The sequence below is a fragment of the Delphinapterus leucas genome, chromosome 7 (assembly GCF_059928025.1).
Source record: "Delphinapterus leucas isolate spDelLeu-1000000601 "Yukka" chromosome 7, BTC_Dleu_Yukka2, whole genome shotgun sequence".
NCBI lineage: Eukaryota > Metazoa > Chordata > Mammalia > Artiodactyla > Monodontidae > Delphinapterus > Delphinapterus leucas.
Window position 1 is genome coordinate 95,050,497 of NC_143135.1, and position 19,651 is coordinate 95,070,147.

Below are 19,651 nucleotides of genomic sequence, written 5' to 3' on the forward strand. Positions count from 1 at the left end.
TACCGCAAAAAAAAAAAGAAAGTAGTCCTGGACTTCCCTGGCTGTCCAGTGGTTAAGACTCCACACTGTGGGGAAACTAAGATCCCACATGCTGTGCGGTGTGGCCAATAAACAAAGAAACAAACAAGTAATCCCCCCAGGCAAATCTTTCCTTATGTTGTGCCCATTGTGTCCTTTCCCATGTAATTGAGTTTTTCCAAAAGAGTGGTCTATACTGACTTCCATTTTTGTCACTTTCTAATCACACCTTGACCCACTGCGCTTTGGTTCCTCCTGCCGCTAACACTGCCTTGAAGTTGACCTTGGTAAGGTCATAGGTGACCTCCCAATTTTGATATCCTCTGTACAAAATCCTTTTGTATCCCTCCCCAACTTGGCCATCTCTTGATGCGTATTCTTCCCTTGACTGTTCTGTACTTAGATACATGATCTGTCTCCTTGGCCATTCCATCTCTGTCTCCCCCCTTAGCGTCCCTTTCCCCTGTACGTGAAGTGTGGGTATTCCCTGGGGATCTGCCGTGTATCCTCTATTTTCTCTCTGTAGTCTCTCCCTGGGTGACTGTTTATACACACAGTTTCAGCATTCATAAATTCATTGAATCAGATGCGTTTTCTCCAGATCATTATATCTTACAACTTGGACAGACATTTCAAATTCATGCGTCTAAACTGATTTCCCTCCTGCTCCTAGAAACCTCTCTTCTTTCTTTTTTCCCAGTCATAAATATATCACCATAAACCTAATCAACCTAAGCCCAACACCTGCAAGTCTTTACTGATTCTTTCCATCCCCTGAACCCTTTATATTGAAACCTTGTTCATTTTGCCTCCTGACTGTCTATGGAATCTGCCCTTTTCCTTAATCCCCGTTGCCACTGCAGTCATTTTATAGCTGTTCTTACTGCCTCTGGTTTTAAAGGCAGTCTCTACTTCCCCACTGCTGTCATAGTGATCTTTTGAAAATATAAATCTAATCATGCTTCTCTCCTGCCCAAAAGTGTTACTGATGAGCTGTAGCCCTCAGGATGAGGCCCACACTTCCTTGAAGATAAACTTCAAACTCAGAAAGGCATTTAAGACCTTTCATGATCTGCCTCTGCCTTTTTTCCTCCTCAATATCTTATGCTCCTTTCCCACATCAGCTAGGGCCTCAGCCCTACTGAACTGTCTGTAATTTCACTCCATGCCATGCTCTTTTGTATCTCTGTGCCTTTGTATGTGTTATTTTCTCTGCCTGAAATATCTCCCTTCAACCCTAATTTACCATCCTTGAGAAGTTTGAGTAAGCTTTCACCCTTTCTGCAGTGGCTTTCCTGACTCTTTCTCCTTGACTGGGTTAGTCACCTTTCTGCTGTGCTTCCATATTCATTTCTCTGGCATGTGTATTCCTCTGGCATAGCAGGAAACACACTGCATTCCATTAGTTTTTGTGTTTTTTTAAAATTAATTAATTAATTAATTTTTGGCTGTGTTAGGTCTTCGTTGCTGTGCCAGGGCTTTCTCTAGTTGCTGCGAGCAGAGGCTACTCTTGGTTGCAGTGTGTGGGCTTCTCATTGCCAGGCTTCTCTTGTTGCGGAGCACGGGTTCTAGGCGTGCTGGCTTCAGTAGTTGTGGCACGTGGGCTCAGTAGTTGTGGTGCACAGCCTTAGTTGCTCCGTAGCACATGGGATCTTCCTGGACCAGGGCTCAAATCCATGTCCCCTGCACTGGCAGGCGGATTCTTAACCACTGTGCCACCAGGGAAGACCCCTCCCTATGAATTCTTAAAAGAAGAATCTTATTGTCTAATTCTTTTGAGTGCACCAGTATTTTATGCTACTGTGCTATTACCACGTAATGTTTTTTAAACAGTTAGTGTACTGCATTTCCTTTATTTTCATTTTACAAACATTTATTACTCTAAATTTGTGCCAGATACTAAAATACAACAATGAATAAGTAAACTTTCCCTGTCTTTAAAGAGTGAGTGCTCTAGAGAAGGAGACAAACTTGTAAACACATTCTTTATCCATTATGCTAATTAAGTACTGGTGATTATGTATGTCTCTAAAATGCAGCGCTAAGACCTTGATATTTTATTTTTTAAATTTATTTATCTTTTTGGCCACACTGCCCAGCTTGTGAGATCTTAGTTCCCCAACCAGAGATAGAATGCAGGCCCTTAGCAGTGAAAGCACAGAGTCCTAACCACTGAACCACCAGGGAATTCCCAAGCCCTTGTTATTTTAGAGCTTGTAGCGATAGACACTCAGAGAAATGTGCCAGCAGCAGTGGTAGCTAACTGGAATAAATTCCCAAAGGAGAAGTGGTACTCTTCTTTAACTAGAGCTACTGAGATGCACAATATGCCTCCTTGACGTTTCTTCGTCTTCTTTAGTTGTTCTTAGTAATTTTCTTAGTTCTGTGGCCTCCTCATATGATGGAACCATATATGATGATACCAAAAATTATAAGCTTTCAAAACAAAGAATTTCAAACAATTACGTATCGGGTGCTTTTGATACTGTCTATGGTTTTTGATGTTATTTTCAGTTGATTCATCAATAAACCTCTGTAGGTGAAGAAATTTGATTTTTTTTTTTTAACTCTAAAGACTAACCATTTTGGAGACAGAAGAATGCTAAGGTACTTACCATCTAATTCAGTGCTCTGAAGTGCTGAGTCTCTTGCTAGAAAAGAAAGAAGGTTATGAGCGGTTATCCTAGGCCTTATTCATCAAAGGCCAGGTGTGGCCAAGCTTGTTTAATAGAAGAGTTTTCAAAATAGCTTTGGAACCTCCACATTAGATTGGGAGGTGAAGAACTCCGGGTGAATGATCTCTGCTGTGACTAAATTGGGAAGAACTTACGGGAGGAGCTAAAATCTATTTTAGTTGGGGGTAGGAAGGAAAAGGCATTGACTTTCTCAGTTGCAAGTTTATCAGATCACTGGTATTACTAGGAACTGTGTCGCATCTAATCACTGCAGATGACTTAGGTCTCGATTACTTAAACTCTCTCAGATTTCTAATGCTGGAGTGGTGCCTAGTACAATACTGAGGCATGGAGATAGACATTGCCATCCTTTGGAAGAATTCTGAGATTTGTTGACTGTTTCTCCATGAACCTAATACTAATACAAGTGGAAGAATGAACTATTCCAAGATTTAAGCCAGTTTTTTATTCCAGAATATGAATTACGTAGTAATTTATCCTTCACCGACTTCTTAAGGGATTTTGGCTTTTCTAAAGGAAGGCTGAGATTGTGCATCTGCCTGTCTGCTTTAGATACTTCTTGGGAGCAGGATCATGTCTTACTACTTATCTTTGCATTGGGAACAGATAGCATATAAATGGTTTTTGAATGAATGGACAAGTAAAAGAAATAGTGTTTTGTTTTCAGAGTTGTGCTAGTAGTACATAATTCCTTGAAATACAGAACTTCATGTATTTTTCTAAAATACCTTCATCATTACATTTTATCTGTAAACATCATTGCCTGTAATACTTTGGGTTCACTTAGATTCACTTGTGGAAAACGTATTCCTGTTGCTTCATCACAAATATAATAGCCACTAAAGGATTAAAATTCTGCCATTAAAATTAAAATCAAATGTTAAGATATTTATGGGTAACGTAGAATTTGCTAGTAAACGTATGTTTGGAAGTTCTCAAATAACCCCTAGAGGTAGGGGTAGGGATAATGAAGAAATTCCACACATGTATTATTTTAGAATTAGCTTTCACTTGGGAAACAACATTAGCTTCATTGCATTCCTAATCTCTGGAAGCTAAATATGGTCCAACAGTATTTTATGGTGCTCAACTTGGCAAGGATGTTTTTCTATCTTTGGAGGTAAGAAAAGGGTAAAATCTTGACGATCTAGTGACATCATTATCAAGAAGGAATAGGTTTGTTGCCTCTTGCCTATACTTTGTCTTGGAGTGCTGTGCTCATCAGAGGAAGCCAGAGTGAAAGGAAAAGTATGGGTGGCTGTTTGGGCCCAGTTTCCAGGAATACTTCATCCTGTGTAGCGTGGGGTCTCCTGTTTCCTCTCTTCACGAGTGTCCAGGCTTATGATGCCATAGTGCCAAACATGGATTTAATTGCAGCTTCTCTTGTTACCTTTTTTTGTAGACATTTTGACTTAGTTTTTTGATTTCTAGGCAAGCCTAAATCCCTGGGAAGCTAGCACTGTTACCTTGTTTACTGCATCTTCCAGGAACCCCGTGTGTTTAAAGGGGGTGATGGGAGCGACAGGAGAGGCAAAAAGGACTTCATTTGTAGCGGCTTCTTGCAGCATTTTTTTCCCCAGTGCTTTCTCAGCTTGGTTTTCCTTAGATTTTGGGGGACTTTTACGTGGAATTGGAAGTTCAGAGTTAGCTGACCAGAGCTCTTTAACATAACAATGATGGCTTTTGTTTTTGGCTAAACTGTCTGGATTGTTTAAACAATGGGTGCTTATTTTTTTAAGCATGCTTCAAGAAGTCAGTCTATATTTGAAGTGAAAAGAAAGCTCTTGGGTGGAAGTCAAGTCATTCTTTTCTTATTCCAACTACAAGACCACAAAGAAAGAGTTAATGCCTTCTGTCATTTTGGAAAGTACTTGGAAACTTTAAACATTGGCAGAGTTAGTTAAATTATTGCTTGACAGCTCAGTAGTACTCTTTTGGAGCACACTGAATTAGGGTTGTACAGTTACATGTTGTGAAAGTTAGAAATATAGAAAAGTGACTCACTAAGGTTGCTGATAATAAACATAGCAATGTGGATCTCATGTTTCTTTTAAAGATTAAACATTTTTCATTACTTCAGCTGTTGGTTACTTTACCTGTTGGCTATTGTATGTATAGTTGCTAGAACTCTCTCATTGCAACACTTGAAGCATAGAACTTATGCATTTAGCAATGTAGTCCCCTGGCAAGCGTTAGGAAATCCTCAGATGTCTTTGTGAAATGCATAGATTAGCAGTTGTTCCATAAGGATAATGCAGGGAAAGAATGAATTAAATCAGAAACTTTAAGGATTTGAAAATGGGTGTCATGTTACTTTAATAGTAGCTGAAAGAATAGGGTATTTTGTACTGTAGGTGACTTACTGGATTCCTTTACATATTTATTTATAGTTTTAGATTGTAGCCATTATGGTAGGAAGTTATTTGCAAATAACTGTATGATCTTGGGCAAGTCATTTGGCCCTTCAGAACTTCAGCTTCTAAAACCACATCAATAATAAGAAATACAATATGGACACCACATTATAGTTTTATGAATGATTTTACATAAATTACATAACTTACATAAATTATTTCATTTATTCCTTACAACGCTCCAATAAATAAAAGAATTGAGACCTCAGACAAGCCTTTCCCTCTCTTCAGTGGTGGCACGTGCCGACAAACGAGAGGATGAAGTGGCCCCCTCTACAATAGGGGGGCTTTAACTGTTGGAACTTAGTTTGGGGATTATCAGTATAAATTGGAGGTACAAGAAAATCTGTCTAATTCCTTATTTTGTTCTTATTTTATGTGGATTTTGTTTCTGGCATCTGAAATTCTTATCTCTTTGTAGAGAACTCTTAGCTTCTGAATCGGTGAATTTCTATTAATCAGGTTGTTTAAATAGACCATATTTCTTGACAATTTGTTCGAAATCGTTTAAATCCTTAGTATTTTTTTAAAAGGCAGGTTAAAAGTTAGAGGTAAAGAGAAGTTTTTGCCTTTTCTCAGTATGACTGAAAATAAGATGCTTCCTTCAGTTATTCTTGGATGCATTCTTGAATTGGTGTAGTCAATTCATCATCCCTTTCACAAATGCTGCTGCCCACCATTAAGTCTCTTATCACAGGGCATTTAAAAATGATGCCATAAAATGCATGTTGAGAATCTCTGGATCTCAAATGTATAGAAATCACATCTAAATGTCAATTCCTGAGTTAAGGAACTGACGATGATGGCAATTTCAGTCTCTATTAATATTTAGTAGACAAGAGATTATGATATTGTAGATTATTCCTTATGTGTCTGTAGACTTAACTACCTGTTGAAAAGGTATTTGTTTTATTGGGGCTGTATATTTCTGCCATTGTACTGATTTGCTTACTTGAATTAAAGTCATTCTTTAATTGTTTTGGGCTGTATCTATAGTTTGAAATTTAGGACTGTCCCCTATGTACTGTGCACCAAAGGTGACGTATCAATGCATTGTTCAGTTACTACACAGCTCCTATTTGTCTGTAATGAAGCCGTATGGCTGGGTCCATTTATTTCAGTATTAAGTTATTTTATAATAATATCCATATGAATGATGATGAGTAATAAATACATAGAGGCTAAATTTTCCAAATTCATTTGTGTCTCCTCTGGGCATTTCTTTGGGATATGTTCAGATTCATGTTTTTTGTTGTTGTTTTTTTCCTGATTTTAAAATAATTTTCCTTTGTTATAGGATGAGCAGTTCTTAGGTTTTGGCTCAGATGAAGAAGTCAGAGTACGAAGTCCCACAAGGTCTCCTTCAGGTATGGCCAGTTAAATGCATGGCATCTTTACGTTGTGTTTGTTAAGAGACTGTGACTTCCCCTTGCCTTCTTTGCATGTAAAGGGTGGTCTTAAATACTGGGGTTTTTTGGGTGCATCCTTCCCTTTCCCTCACACTAAGTAGGAAATGGCTTATGAGCTAGACCTCTTTAAGGGACCTCTCTGTCAGGCTGCTTTTGGTTTATCCTTGATAATGCTTGGGGGCTGGGTTTCCATGGAATGCTTGCAAAGCCTGGTAGGCAAATTGAAGGTTACCTACTGAGAGCAGCATCCTCACATTTACACATTTTGAATTGTATGGCAGTAAATATGACTTTGGAAATAATTTGGCCATTGTTTTTTACAGATGAAATTTGGTCTACTGTTGTCAAAGAACTAAAAACAAAATGTTGGCACTGTATGAAACTATTTTATCTGATCCTTGAAAAACTGTGTTAAAATAAAGAAAATAAAAACGACATGGGTATTTCCATTTATTAGCAATATTTGTCATTGTTCTCAATAAGAATATATCTAGAATGTCTTGAAATTCTAGACTTAACAGCAGTTTCCTGCAAGATGATCCTCAGTGGAAATAACATTTAATGGCTTGCAGAATTGTTCTGTATAGGAGAGGGCTATAGATCTTTTGATGAAAAAAACATTCCCCATCTGTGCTGCCATTCTGACTTCTTGTATGGTTGTCTTTGATTTTATGTGCATAGACAGTCTAGTTAAATATGATGTTGTTAGCTGTGCTTTTGGTCCTTGATGTTGACATAGTTTGTGATGTTTGTTAGCATTTGCATTTCATTTGAGTCATCATATATTATATAATAATCTAACTCAAACACATAAGTTGACAATTTTTCCTTTCCCAAGTGGTGGTGGTATTGCCATTCTAGTTGAGAGGACTTAGCCAGTAGTATTCCAGTATCTGTGCCATTTAGACAGTAGCAATATTCTCTTTAAGATGTGATGAAATCTTAAAACTTCGTATCAGGTGATGTTAGAGATTGTCTGGTCTAACCCTTCATTTATAGATAATAAAATGAGGCCCAGAAAAGACATGATGAGCAGTTTACTTCTGACTGATTTGTGAGTTCTTTGAATGTGTTGTGGATTATGGAAGTTAGCAGAGCAGGACTCTTCTCTATTCTGCTTTTTCTACCTGTCCACCAAGAGCTTTTTTTAAAAGATGGATAGAAGAGGTTTTCAGAATTAATAAAGGCCTATGAGTAGCCAGCTTCAAGTCTACCAAGATTGTAAGGAATCTTGTGATGTACTTCTGGGTAGGAGTTTATTTTGTTAATTCACAACCCTTTCTTGATGGTTTCCTCAAGTTTTTTTCTTGGCTGTCAGTGTACCTTAAATGTTGTTTTTTGTTTGTTTTTTTAAACCATCTGTGTATACTTTATTAAGAAATGAAACTGTTTCTCTGCTGTCTTCTGGTCCATTACTTTCGTTGTAATTAGTATATATTGAGAACAGATTTGTGAATCTTAATCTATTAAGAGAAGTTTCAAGTTAATTGGTGAGGAAAGCATTTATATTTAGAAAGCTCAACAATAAGACCTTTGTTGATTTCTGTTCTGTTAGAAAGCTGGTTCCATAGTCTAAAATGTTCATCATAATGGCATAAATCTCTTCTGGTGCCTCTTAGGGGAGGTTTTAGTCTCAGAAGAATGTTGAGTCATATAAAACATTGAAAAGTCACGAGAGAAGATATGATAGAGGAGGCAACTCATAATACATTTAGAAAGTACAGACTATATGTGGTGATCAAGCTGTGGTGTATATAAATCAAATCACTATGTTGTACACCTGGAACTAATATATATTGTATGTCAATTATACTTCAATAACAAAGAATGCATCTTTAAAAAGAAAAGAAAGTATAGACTATACAAAGAATTTTAGGGAGTTCCCAGGTGGTCTAGTGGTTAGGATTCCAGGCTTTCACTGCTTTCAGTGCTGGGGCCTGGGTTCAATCCCCGGTCAGGGAACTGAGATTCCACAAGCTGTGCAGCATGGCCAAAAAAGAAAAACAAAAACAAAAAAAGAGAATTTTAGAAAACAGTGGTTTTTCTGAAGTCTCTTGATAAGCAGCAAATTGAGCTGATTTATAAGTTGGCAAATTCCTTTTATTTAGAATAGAAGAAATCTGATTTAAATTGTCAGTTTGCTCTTGACATCAATTATGGTTAAATCTTTTTTGTAATTTGAGACTAGTTCAAGAACCTGTAGGTAGGGGAATAGATTAATGGGCATCTCATGTCATGTCACTGATCAGTTCACTACCACTGAGTTCAGTGATCTTATTCTGATGTCTCATGAGTGAATGTTTTTCTTTTCAGTGAAACTTTTTTTTTTTTTTTCCGGTACGTGAGCCTCTCACTGTTGTGGCCTCTCCCGTTGCGGAGCACAGGCTCCGGACGCTCAGGCTCAGCGGCCATGGCTCACAGGCCCAGCCGCTCCGCGGCATGTGGGATCTTCCCAGACCGGGGCACGAACCCGCGTCCCCTGCATCGGCAGGCGGACTCTCAACCAGTGCGCCACCAGGGAAGCCCCAGTGAAACTTTTTAAACTTACTTTGGCAAAGCAGATTGAAAATATAGGAAGCTGAGCTGCCTATAGAAGTTGGTATATTATTGTAGCCTGTAGAAGTTGGTATGTTGTTGACTGAAGAGCATCTTGTTCGCATTTATTAAAGCCAAAATTCTGAGTTTAAAAAATGGGATGACTTACTATAAATATGTTCTCAGATATTAACTCTTGGTGGCTACGATATGGAAAAGCTCATACATATTTTTTTAAAACACACCTTTTTTTAATTCAGAAAAAACCTTTTTGTTCACACAAAGTTGTAGGAAAATTAGTTTTATATATTAATTGCTCAGTTGAAAACCTCTTATTATCTTAGTTTTTCTATCAAAAAGGTAGTTAAGTGTTATTTACTTGATTTCTTTGAGGCAGGTTTTTGGTGAAAAGAAACTAAGCACAATTAAGATGTTTTATTGACTGATTAGACCCAGGTAGAGTTCAGTACAGAATGGCTTGTGCTAAATTATATTCAGCTTAGTTAAGACCTAAACTACAAAGCTAAATATATGCTCTTCATTGTTTAATTTCTATACACAGTTAAAACTAGTCCTCGAAAACCTCGCGGGAGACCTAGAAGTGGCTCTGACCGAAATTCAGCTCTCCTCTCAGACCCATCTGTGTTCTCCCCTCTAAATAAATCAGAGACCAAATCTGGAGATAAGATCAAGAAGAAAGATTCTAAAAGTATAGAAAAGAAGAGAGGAAGACCTCCCACCTTCCCTGGAGTAAAACTCAAAATAACGCATGGAAAGGACATTTCAGAGTTACCAAAGGGAAACAAAGAAGATAGCCTGAAGAAAATGAAACGAACACCTTCTGCTACATTTCAGCAAGCCACAAAGATTAAAAAATTAAGAGCAGGTAAACTCTCTCCTCTCAAGTCAAAGTTTAAGACAGGGAAGCTTCAAATAGGAAGGAAGGGGGTACAGATTGTACGCCGGCGAGGAAGGCCTCCATCAACAGAAAGGATAAAGACCCCTTCAGGTCTCCTCATTAACTCTGAACTGGAAAAGCCCCAGAAGGTCCGGAAAGACAAGGAAGGAACACCTCCACTCACAAAAGAAGATAAGACAGTAGTCAGACAAAGCCCTCGAAGGATTAAGCCGGTTAGGATTATTCCTTCTTCTAAAAGGACAGATGCAACAATTGCTAAGCAGCTCTTGCAGAGGGCAAAAAAGGGGGCTCAAAAGAAAATTGAGAAAGAAGCAGCTCAGCTGCAAGGAAGAAAGGTGAAGACACAGGTCAAAAACATCCGACAGTTCATTATGCCTGTTGTCAGTGCCATCTCCTCGAGGATCATTAAAACTCCTCGGCGGTTCATAGAGGATGAGGATTATGACCCTCCAATTAAAATTGCCCGACTAGAGTCTACACCGAATAGTAGATTCAGTGCCACGTCCTGTGGATCTTCCGAAAAATCAAGTGCAGCTTCTCAGCACTCCTCTCAGATGTCTTCAGACTCCTCCCGGTCCAGTAGCCCCAGTGTTGATACCTCCACAGATTCTCAGGCCTCTGAGGAGATTCAGGTACTTCCTGAAGAGCGGAGCGATACCCCCGAAGTTCACACTCCACTGCCTATTTCCCAGTCCCCAGAAAACGATAGTAATGACAGGAGAAGCAGAAGGTATTCAGTGTCAGAGAGAAGTTTTGGATCTAGAACGACGAAAAAGTTGTCCACCCTACAAAGTGCCCCCCAGCAGCAGACCTCTTCCTCGCCACCTCCACCCCTGCTTACTCCACCGCCCCCGCTGCAGCCAGCCTCCAGTATCTCTGACCACACACCTTGGCTTATGCCTCCAACCATCCCTTTAGCATCACCATTTTTGCCTACTTCTGCCGCTCCCATGCAAGGGAAGCGAAAATCTATTTTGCGAGAACCGACATTTAGGTGGACTTCTTTAAAGCACTCTAGGTCAGAGCCACAGTACTTTTCCTCAGCAAAGTATGCCAAAGAAGGTCTTATTCGCAAACCAATATTTGATAATTTCCGCCCCCCTCCACTGACTCCTGAGGATGTCGGCTTCGCGTCCGGGTTTTCTACATCTGGTACTGCTGCTTCAGCCCGATTGTTTTCGCCACTCCATTCTGGAACAAGGTTTGATATGCACAAAAGGAGCCCTCTTCTGAGAGCTCCACGATTTACTCCAAGTGAGGCTCACTCTAGGATATTTGAGTCTGTAACCTTGCCTAGTAATCGAACTTCTGCTGGAACATCTTCTTCAGGAGTATCTAACAGGAAAAGGAAAAGAAAAGTGTTTAGCCCTATTCGATCAGAACCAAGATCTCCTTCTCACTCCATGAGGACAAGAAGTGGAAGGCTTAGCACTTCTGAGCTGTCACCTCTCACCCCACCGTCTTCTGTCTCTTCCTCGTTAAGCATTTCTGTTAGTCCTCTTGCCACTAGTGCCTTAAACCCGACTTTTACTTTTCCTTCTCACTCCCTGACTCAGTCTGGGGAATCTGCAGAGAAAAACCAGAGACCAAGGAAGCAGACTAGTGCTCCGGCAGAGCCATTTTCGTCCAGTAGTCCCACTCCTCTCTTCCCTTGGTTTACCCCAGGCTCTCAGACTGAGAGAGGGAGAAATAAAGACAAAGCCCCTGAGGAGCTGTCCAAAGAGCGAGATGCTGACAAGAGCATGGAGAAGGACAAGAGTAGAGAGAGAGACCGGGAGAGAGAAAAAGAGAATAAGCGGGAGTCCAGGAAAGAGAAAAGGAAAAAGGGATCAGAAATTCAGAGTAGCTCTGCTTTGTATCCTGTGGGTAGGGTTTCCAAAGAGAAGGTTGTTGGTGAAGATGTGGCCACTTCATCTTCTGCCAAAAAAGCAACTGGGCGGAAGAAGTCTTCATCACTTGATTCTGGGACTGATATTGCTTCTGTGACTCTTGGGGATACAACAGCTGTCAAAACCAAAATACTTATAAAGAAAGGGAGAGGAAATCTGGAAAAAACCAACTTGGACCTCGGCCCAACTGCCCCATCCCTGGAGAAGGAGAAAACCCTCTGCCTTTCCACTCCTTCATCTAGCACTGTTAAACATTCCACTTCCTCCATAGGCTCCATGTTGGCTCAGGCAGACAAGCTTCCAATGACTGACAAGAGGGTTGCCAGCCTCCTAAAAAAGGCCAAAGCCCAGCTCTGCAAGATTGAGAAGAGTAAGAGTCTTAAACAAACTGACCAGCCCAAAGCACAGGTACTCTTTTCCATCTTGCCCATTAAAATCAACAGTTTCTCGAGCCCCGTCTAGGAGCAAGTTTTAGGCTGAGTGTTTCAGTTAGATCCAGGTGTGGGAATCAGGAAAAGATGGTGGCATTCGCAGTGGTCCTTTACGGACGGGTAGGATTTTGATAGGTAGAAAATGGTAGGGGAGAAATTTTTAAGGAGAGGAAACAGTGTAGGGTAGAGACAGAAAAGTATAAAGCATACTTGAGGAACGGGGATAGCTGGACTGGTACGTGTAGGAAAGCGGTGAACCAAGACTGAAAGGTACGTGGGGCCACATTACCCTGAATGCTGAGTTGTTTTGTACTTAATGGGTTTGGTGTGATGGAATCTGTGACTTAATTTTGAAGATGCATTTTTGCAGTCCGATTGTTTTACTGTTGCTTCCTATAGGAAACAGGGATGGGGGGAATCTCTTCCTCTGAGTTGTGAGTGATCAGACCAATAGAAAATAGGTATCTGCAGAATACACATGAGAAGCACTTAGCCTCAAGTTGTGATACAGAAAAGCTGTACAATTCAGTTAGTTAAGATGATGACAAACAGATTTTTGTAAAGAAGAGCTTTTTTTTTTTTTTTTAATTAACAAAGCGAGCTAGCCACTGGTCTTTTCTGAGAAAACCTGCCAATCTTTAGATTGTTTTTAAACATCGTCATGTAGTAGATGCGTGTTTATACCAACATGTCAAGTTAGGTTAAGATGACCACAAACTTAGGTTTTAATGTTATTGAACGTCGGGCCACATTTACATTTAGTAATTCTGCCAGTTGAGAGGTCTAGCAGGAATATGATGAGACTCATTTCCGACACCATTTTGGATGTTTTTGGTTAACCTCCTAGTGGTAGGAGCCGTGGCTCTTTAAAGTGTGAGACATTTCTGTTTGGAGCCGTGGCCTTTTATACTTCCATTTATAGGTTATTTCCCCCTACTTCTCTGTTGATCAGGGAAATATAAGAAATAGTCTGTGGTTAGATAAGCCCAGTTTACACGAGAATGAGCTTCTTGATAATGCAGACGGGCAGCTTGATTTTTTTTTTGAGGAAAATTTTAAAGAAGTAGTATAATTGGGAATAGAAGCTTAGTTGATTTCTGCTTTTTGATTAGAATCCTTTTCTGCCAATTTTAGAAGTAGGTGATTTCTATATATTGATATGGCATATCAGCTGGGAATAACTAGAGTTGTATGTGTTGAATCTATAAGTTAATCAACTATACCTTGGCTTCATTCAATTATATTTTCAACGCATATGGTTGTTATTGTTTGTTTTTGGCTTGCCTCCTCCTCAGGGTCAAGAAAGTGACTCATCGGAGACCTCTGTGCGAGGACCCCGGATTAAACACGTCTGCAGAAGAGCTGCTGTTGCCCTTGGCCGAAAACGAGCTGTGTTTCCTGATGACATGCCCACCCTGAGTGCCTTACCTTGGGAAGAACGAGAAAAGATTTTGTCTTCCATGGGAAATGATGGTAGGTCGGGGATGTCAACCTTGAGGTCTAAGCAGACACTGGGTTTGTTTGCTGATCATCCTGCGAGTGCCCAGTAGGCTCTTCATAGCATTATATGTTAGGCTGGGTCCTCCAAAAACCAGATGGCGGAGGGCGGGGGGATTAAATGTGTAAGGGTGTTATTAGAGGAAATGCCTGAGAGAGAAAATGGGGAGGGAGTCAGGAAAGGCTGGGAGAGCTGTCAGACTGCTCTGTAAGTCTGACCCTAGTGAAGGAGAGTTGGAAGGAAGGCTGGGCAGAATCTTCCTGCATGCCGTGCAGTGTGAGAAAGCTCGGCAAGGCTGTCAGGGAGCCCTTGAGCAAACATTGACTGTCAGAGGAGTCTCGTGTCTCCCTGGAACAGGCCTACCCTAGTATCCCTGCCACGCTTGTCACTGCCTGAGAGCAACCTCTGTGGTAATTGTGGCCTCTGTACCCCTGGATTTCAGAGCACAGCAGCTGGGGGCCCTGTGGTTTCAGGTCTGTGAGGCACGTTCTCATGGGTGACTGCTCAGATGAAATTTAGAGGTTTAGAGAGTCTTCAGAAGCATTCAATTCATATTCTTTTTTTTTTTTTTTAATGCTTTCTTTACTTTCTTTTTTGTAATCATATTTTCTTTTTTAAAAAACATTAATTAATTATTTTTTGTATTTTGGCCACGCTGCGTGGCTTTCAGGATGTTCCCCAACCAGGGATCGAACCCGGGCCCCTGCAGTGAAAGTGCCAAATCCTAACAACTAGGTCACCAGGGAACTCCCTCAATTCATGTTCTTGACTTTCGGTTACACTGTATTTTGTTTTCATTGTTTGGATTTCTGCTTTCATCAAGCTGCAAGTTATAGGCATTTGTAAACATTTAATTATTTAAAACAGGCTCTGTGTTCTGCATATGAATATTTTTATTGTAATGAATTTGATTTTTGGAGTCTCAATTAAAACAAGGTTTGAATGTATATACTAACGTCAGTAGATTTTGAGAATCTCCCCTCTGCTCCCAGGAAGGAGCCAGATACTCTGTCAGAGCTAATGCCACATTTCTTTAACAGACAAGTCATCGATTGCTGGCTCGGAAGACGCCGAACCTCTTGCTCCGCCCATCAAACCAATTAAACCCGTCACCAGAAACAAGGCGCCGCAGGAACCTCCAGTAAAGAAGGGGCGGCGGTCAAGGCGGTGTGGACAGTGTCCCGGCTGCCAGGTGCCTGAGGACTGTGGCGTGTGCACTAACTGCTTGGACAAGCCCAAGTTCGGCGGCCGCAACATAAAGAAGCAGTGCTGCAAGTGAGTGTGCGTCTCTCTGGGGGGCTGGTCTCGGCCACCGTCCCGCTTGTCACAGAGAAAATGCGCCCGAACGCCCAGTGTGGCTGTACCAAGTCACCTCAAGTTGCCAGATGAGTTGCACACTTGGATTTTGGGCTGTGCTGGGTTTGGGCTGTGTTTAAATCAGAAATCCTCAGGTGCAGTGCTGTGAATGTCCTGTATCTGCTCAGGTCGGTGTGGTAGCCGTTAGCCATATGGCTATTTGGCACCTGAAACATGGTTGGTGTGACTGAGGAACTCCATGTAATTTTAAATTCACATAGCCACGTGTGTCTAGAGCTGCCGTATCAGTGCAACTCTGGAGGGTTTCTACTTAATCACCAATGAGTTTAGGCCTGCTCTTTATCAGGTCAACTGAAATTACCTTTATCTTTATGGCATTCAGGAAATATTGGTGATATAAGTCTCTCCACTCTCTAACTCTCAGCATATTTTCATGCCTATGGAAGTCTTCCCCAACCCCGCACGCTACTTGCGGAATCTTAGCTCCCCAACCAGGGATCGAACCCGGGCCACAGCAGTGAAAGCGCTGAGTCCTAACCACTGGACCGCCAGGGAATTCCCTGGGAGTATTGATTACTCTACCTTTTTTCCCTTTTTCTAGTCAGTTTGTGGATGCACTTTCTACTCTCTGGGATAATTTGTTTAAAGTGGATCAAGAGAATTGCATAAATAAATTTTGGTGGTTGAGTATCTCATCAAGTGCCTGGCACCAGGAATGGATATTATCCGTAGATGTTTGCTGAATGAACGAATAACATGAAAGTGATTTATATAAAACATAATTGGGAGAAATGCTGCATTACTTACTTAAGGGGAGACAGTTTCTAGGAGACACTGAGAAGTTCTGTGCTTTGGTTTAGTCTGGCCTTAAGCAAGAATCTTGTCTCAGCCCCATTAGTGGAAAGAAGTGAGACAATTCACAGAACAGCAAAAAAATGTACATGATAGCAAGATAAAATGGCACTAAATTTAGGGGTTGCAGTGGATTCAGTTCAATATTAAACTTCAAATTAAGTTTTGAGTTTCAATAAACTGAGGATAGAAGTATCTCTCAAAGCCCTGAGATAGACCTGTAGCATTGTAGTGGCAGACAGAGGACTCGGGTAATTTCAGTCCATTTTGTATTCAGATTACTATATGAATAATAATCTCATAAGGGAGCAGAACTGATTTGACTGCGAGAAATAACGACTGATCGTTTTGTGTGTGGCGCTAGTCAGTACTGGGTTGCAAGACATTTGAGTCCCATTTCAAAAATAATTTGATATTTGCTCCTTTTAGATCCTCAAGGTAGGTGAAATTGCTGATCAAAGGATTTAAAGGCTTGGATTTAAATAATGAGCAGTCCTTTTTTCAACTCTCAAAATGAACCTGAGTAAAGGTTCATGGATTCTTTTTTTATTTTTTTAAAATTAATTAATTTATTTTTGGCTGCGTTGGGTCTTTGTTGCTGCGCGCAGGCTTTCTCTAGTTGTGGTGAGTGGGGGCTACTCTGTCACGGTGCAGGGGCTTCTCATTGCAGTGGCTTCTCTTGTTGAGGAGCACAGGCTCTAGGCGCGCGGGCTTCAGTAGTTGTGGCTCGTGGGCTCTAGAGCGCGGGCTCAGTAGTTGTGGTGCTCGGGCTTAGTTGCTCCACGGCATGTGGGATATTCCCGGACCAGGGCTCTAACGTGTGTCCGCTGCATTGCCAGGTGGGTTCTTAACCACTGCACCACCAGGGAAGCCCAAGGTTCATGGATTCTTGCAGACGAATTAATACGTGCTTCAATTGCTTCTCTCCTAAATGAAGTTTACTTTATGGTGCCCCTTATTATTCTAGGATGAGAAAATGTCAGAATCTACAATGGATGCCTTCCAAAGCCTACCTTCAGAAGCAAGCAAAAGGTAGTGTTGTCAAAAGATCTTCCCCCAAATGCTTCCTGCTTTAATGTCATATAGTTGTGTACATCTAGTGTAAAGAGAATACTAGCCTTTTTTCAAGTACTGCTGTTTCCCAGGGAGCTGTTGGTTGTTGAAGCTGGGTGGTGTTCATTTTACTCTTCCCTTCACCTTGGAGTATGTTTGAATATTTGCATAAGAAAAATTTTTTTAAATTCATACAGAAAATTCCATTATATTTCATTTCCTAGAGTAATAAGAGTATACCTGTTTCACTTGCCAACTTGGCATTAACTTCCGTGAGTCTTCCAGTGTCAACTTTAGCTGTAGGAAACTGAGACTAAGATTGTTACGTTCCTATACTTATATTTTAAATAAAATTTTCTCACTTACGGAAAAATAATCTTGCTTTTCCCCCCCACCCCAGCTGTGAAGAAGAAAGAGAAAAAGTCTAAGACCAGTGAAAAGAAAGAGAGCAAAGAGAGCAGTGTTGTGAAGAGCTTGGCGGACTCTAGTCAGAAGTCTACCCCGTCAGCAAGAGAGGATCCCGCCCCCAAGAAAAGCAACAGTGAGCCACCTCCGCGCAAGCCCCCGGAGGACAAGAGTGAGGAAGGGAATGCCTCCACCCCAGGACCTGAGGCCAAACAAGTGGCCACGCCCTCTTCCAGGAAGTCCAGCAAGCAGGTCTCCCAGCCGGCACCAGCCGTCCCCCTACAGCCCCCCAGCACAGCACCACCGAGAAAAGAGGTCCCCAAGACCACTCCTAGTGAGCCCAAGAAAAAGCAGCCTCCACCTCCAGAGTCAGGTGAGTGAGGACAGCAGGAAGAGCTGCCGAACCGGAAGTACCAGCACAGGACACTGACATCTTAAACAGCATTTGGAAACCTGAAATGTATATTTTTAAGTCTTTGGTACAAGAAAACTAGCTCTCTTTTAAATATTTATTTAATTTTTTTTTTTGGCTGCGCCGGATCTTAGTTGTGGCCCAAGGGATCTTTTAGTTGCGGCATGCATGCGGGACCTAGTTCCCTGACTGCGGATCAAACCCGGGCCCTCTGCATTGGGAGCGTGGAGTATTAACCACTGGACCACCAGGGAAGTTCCAATTAGCTCTCTTTTAACTGTTATATAATAATAAAGAAATAGAAGCAAAAACCAGTTAAGTTGGAGATACTGTCTTACTTTCCTATTTAAAGCCTAGAGTTTAAATGGTTTTTTGTTTTTTCTAATGCCCCTTTCTTTGCAGGCCAATCAGTGCTAGAGTCATCGTTGCTGTTTAGCATTAACTGTAAATTTAGTGGCATCTGACGGCAGTTTATTTTGAATTCTTTAGGTCCAGAGCAAAGCAAGCAGAAAAAAGTGGCTCCTCGCCCCAGTATTCCTGTAAAACAAAAGCCTAAAGAAAAGGTGAGGAAAGATTTGTTTCCCTGCCACCTGTCAAAGATGTGTTCTATTCTGTAGGGAAATAGCCTTATCCTTGACGTTTACGTGATTGAGTGAAACTGCATGTCTGCTTCTGTGTAGATGGCAGTGGAATTTCTTAAAATTAGCAAACTTCAGGTGTAGGCTTTAGCTCACTTCCTTTTTTCCTCTTTTTTTTCCCGTTGTTGTTTTCCCCTTCTTTGTAGCCCCACATGCTTATGCTTATGCTGCAGGCTGATGAGTGTAATTTTTTTCCCCCTTAACGTCCGTTAGCAGTATTTGTCTGTGACGGTCACTCGGTATTTTTATTATGTGGAGGGAGAGGTCTTAAAGACTTTTCCAGTTCTTTCTGTGCCCCCATGGTGGTGTGCGTGCACGTCCAGGCTGATGCTCTCGAGAGCATCAGCAATGCTGAAAAGAGAGGCAAATGCCAGGTTCTTATTAAGTCGTGTTCCAGAGTTACTGTCCAGTTTCAAACTGTGATGATGAAGCATGGTTACATTGGCAAATCTGAAATCATTGACGATCACAGAGCTGGGAAAATTGTTTTGAATCTCATAGGCAGGTTACACAAGTGTGGAGTGATCAGCCCCAGATTTGATGTGTGCAACTCCAAGATCTAGAAAAATGGCAGAATAACCTGCTCCCATCTGGTCAGTGTGGTTTCATTGTACTGACAACCTCAGCTGGCATCGTGGACCACGAGGAAGCAAGATGAAGACACGCAGGAGGGAAAAGCCTGGGATGTGTTTTCTAGGGGTATAAATACATACGTGCCAATAAAATGCTTCAATGGAAAAAGAAATTCTCCTGAAGATTACTTGTCTGTTTCTCTAGGATACTTGTATTGGAAACATGTTTTCCAGATCTATTAATATTTGTCATTTGCATTATTATCTGTTGCAAGAGTGAAGGCAGGCAGGGTGTGGATTTGTTCTTTATCCATCTTCTATCCCCATAGGAAAAACCACCTCCAGTCAATAAGCAGGAGAATGCAGGCACTTTGAACATCCTCAGCGCTCTCTCCAATGGCAATAGTTCAAAGCAAAAAGTCCCAGCAGATGGAGTCCACAGGATCAGAGTGGACTTTAAGGTAAAAGTGTTCAGTGACCACGGAGTATATTGAGTGTCGTGGACTTTAAATCAAGAAAATGATGTTACCAAAGGTGTTGAGAGGAAATTCATTCGGGGGGTGGGGCGGACGAGTGAAGATCTCCCATTAATA

The 19,651-nt window shown here is 41.2% G+C and overlaps 1 protein-coding gene across 10 annotated transcripts in view; it reads left to right on the forward strand.

Annotated features, from left to right (window-relative positions):
* The window catches only part of KMT2A (lysine methyltransferase 2A), a 76,002-nt gene that overhangs the window by 19,528 nt on the left and 36,823 nt on the right, over positions 1-19,651 (forward strand). For 7 of the 10 annotated variants that reach the window (XM_089915631.1, XM_089915627.1, XM_089915628.1 and 4 more), the window contains 8 exons: positions 6,426-6,495; positions 9,635-12,288; positions 13,607-13,784; positions 14,850-15,084; positions 16,946-17,010; positions 17,432-17,809; positions 18,338-18,411; positions 19,388-19,519. In XM_089915631.1, the coding sequence (XP_089771757.1) occupies positions 6,426-6,495; positions 9,635-12,288; positions 13,607-13,784; positions 14,850-15,084; positions 16,946-17,010; positions 17,432-17,809; positions 18,338-18,411; positions 19,388-19,519 (3,786 nt within the window). The remainder of the gene's footprint in view (positions 1-6,425; positions 6,496-9,634; positions 12,289-13,606; positions 13,785-14,849; positions 15,085-16,945; positions 17,011-17,431; positions 17,810-18,337; positions 18,412-19,387; positions 19,520-19,651) is intronic. The other 3 variants (XM_089915635.1, XM_089915636.1, XM_089915634.1) reach the window with 2 other exon arrangements.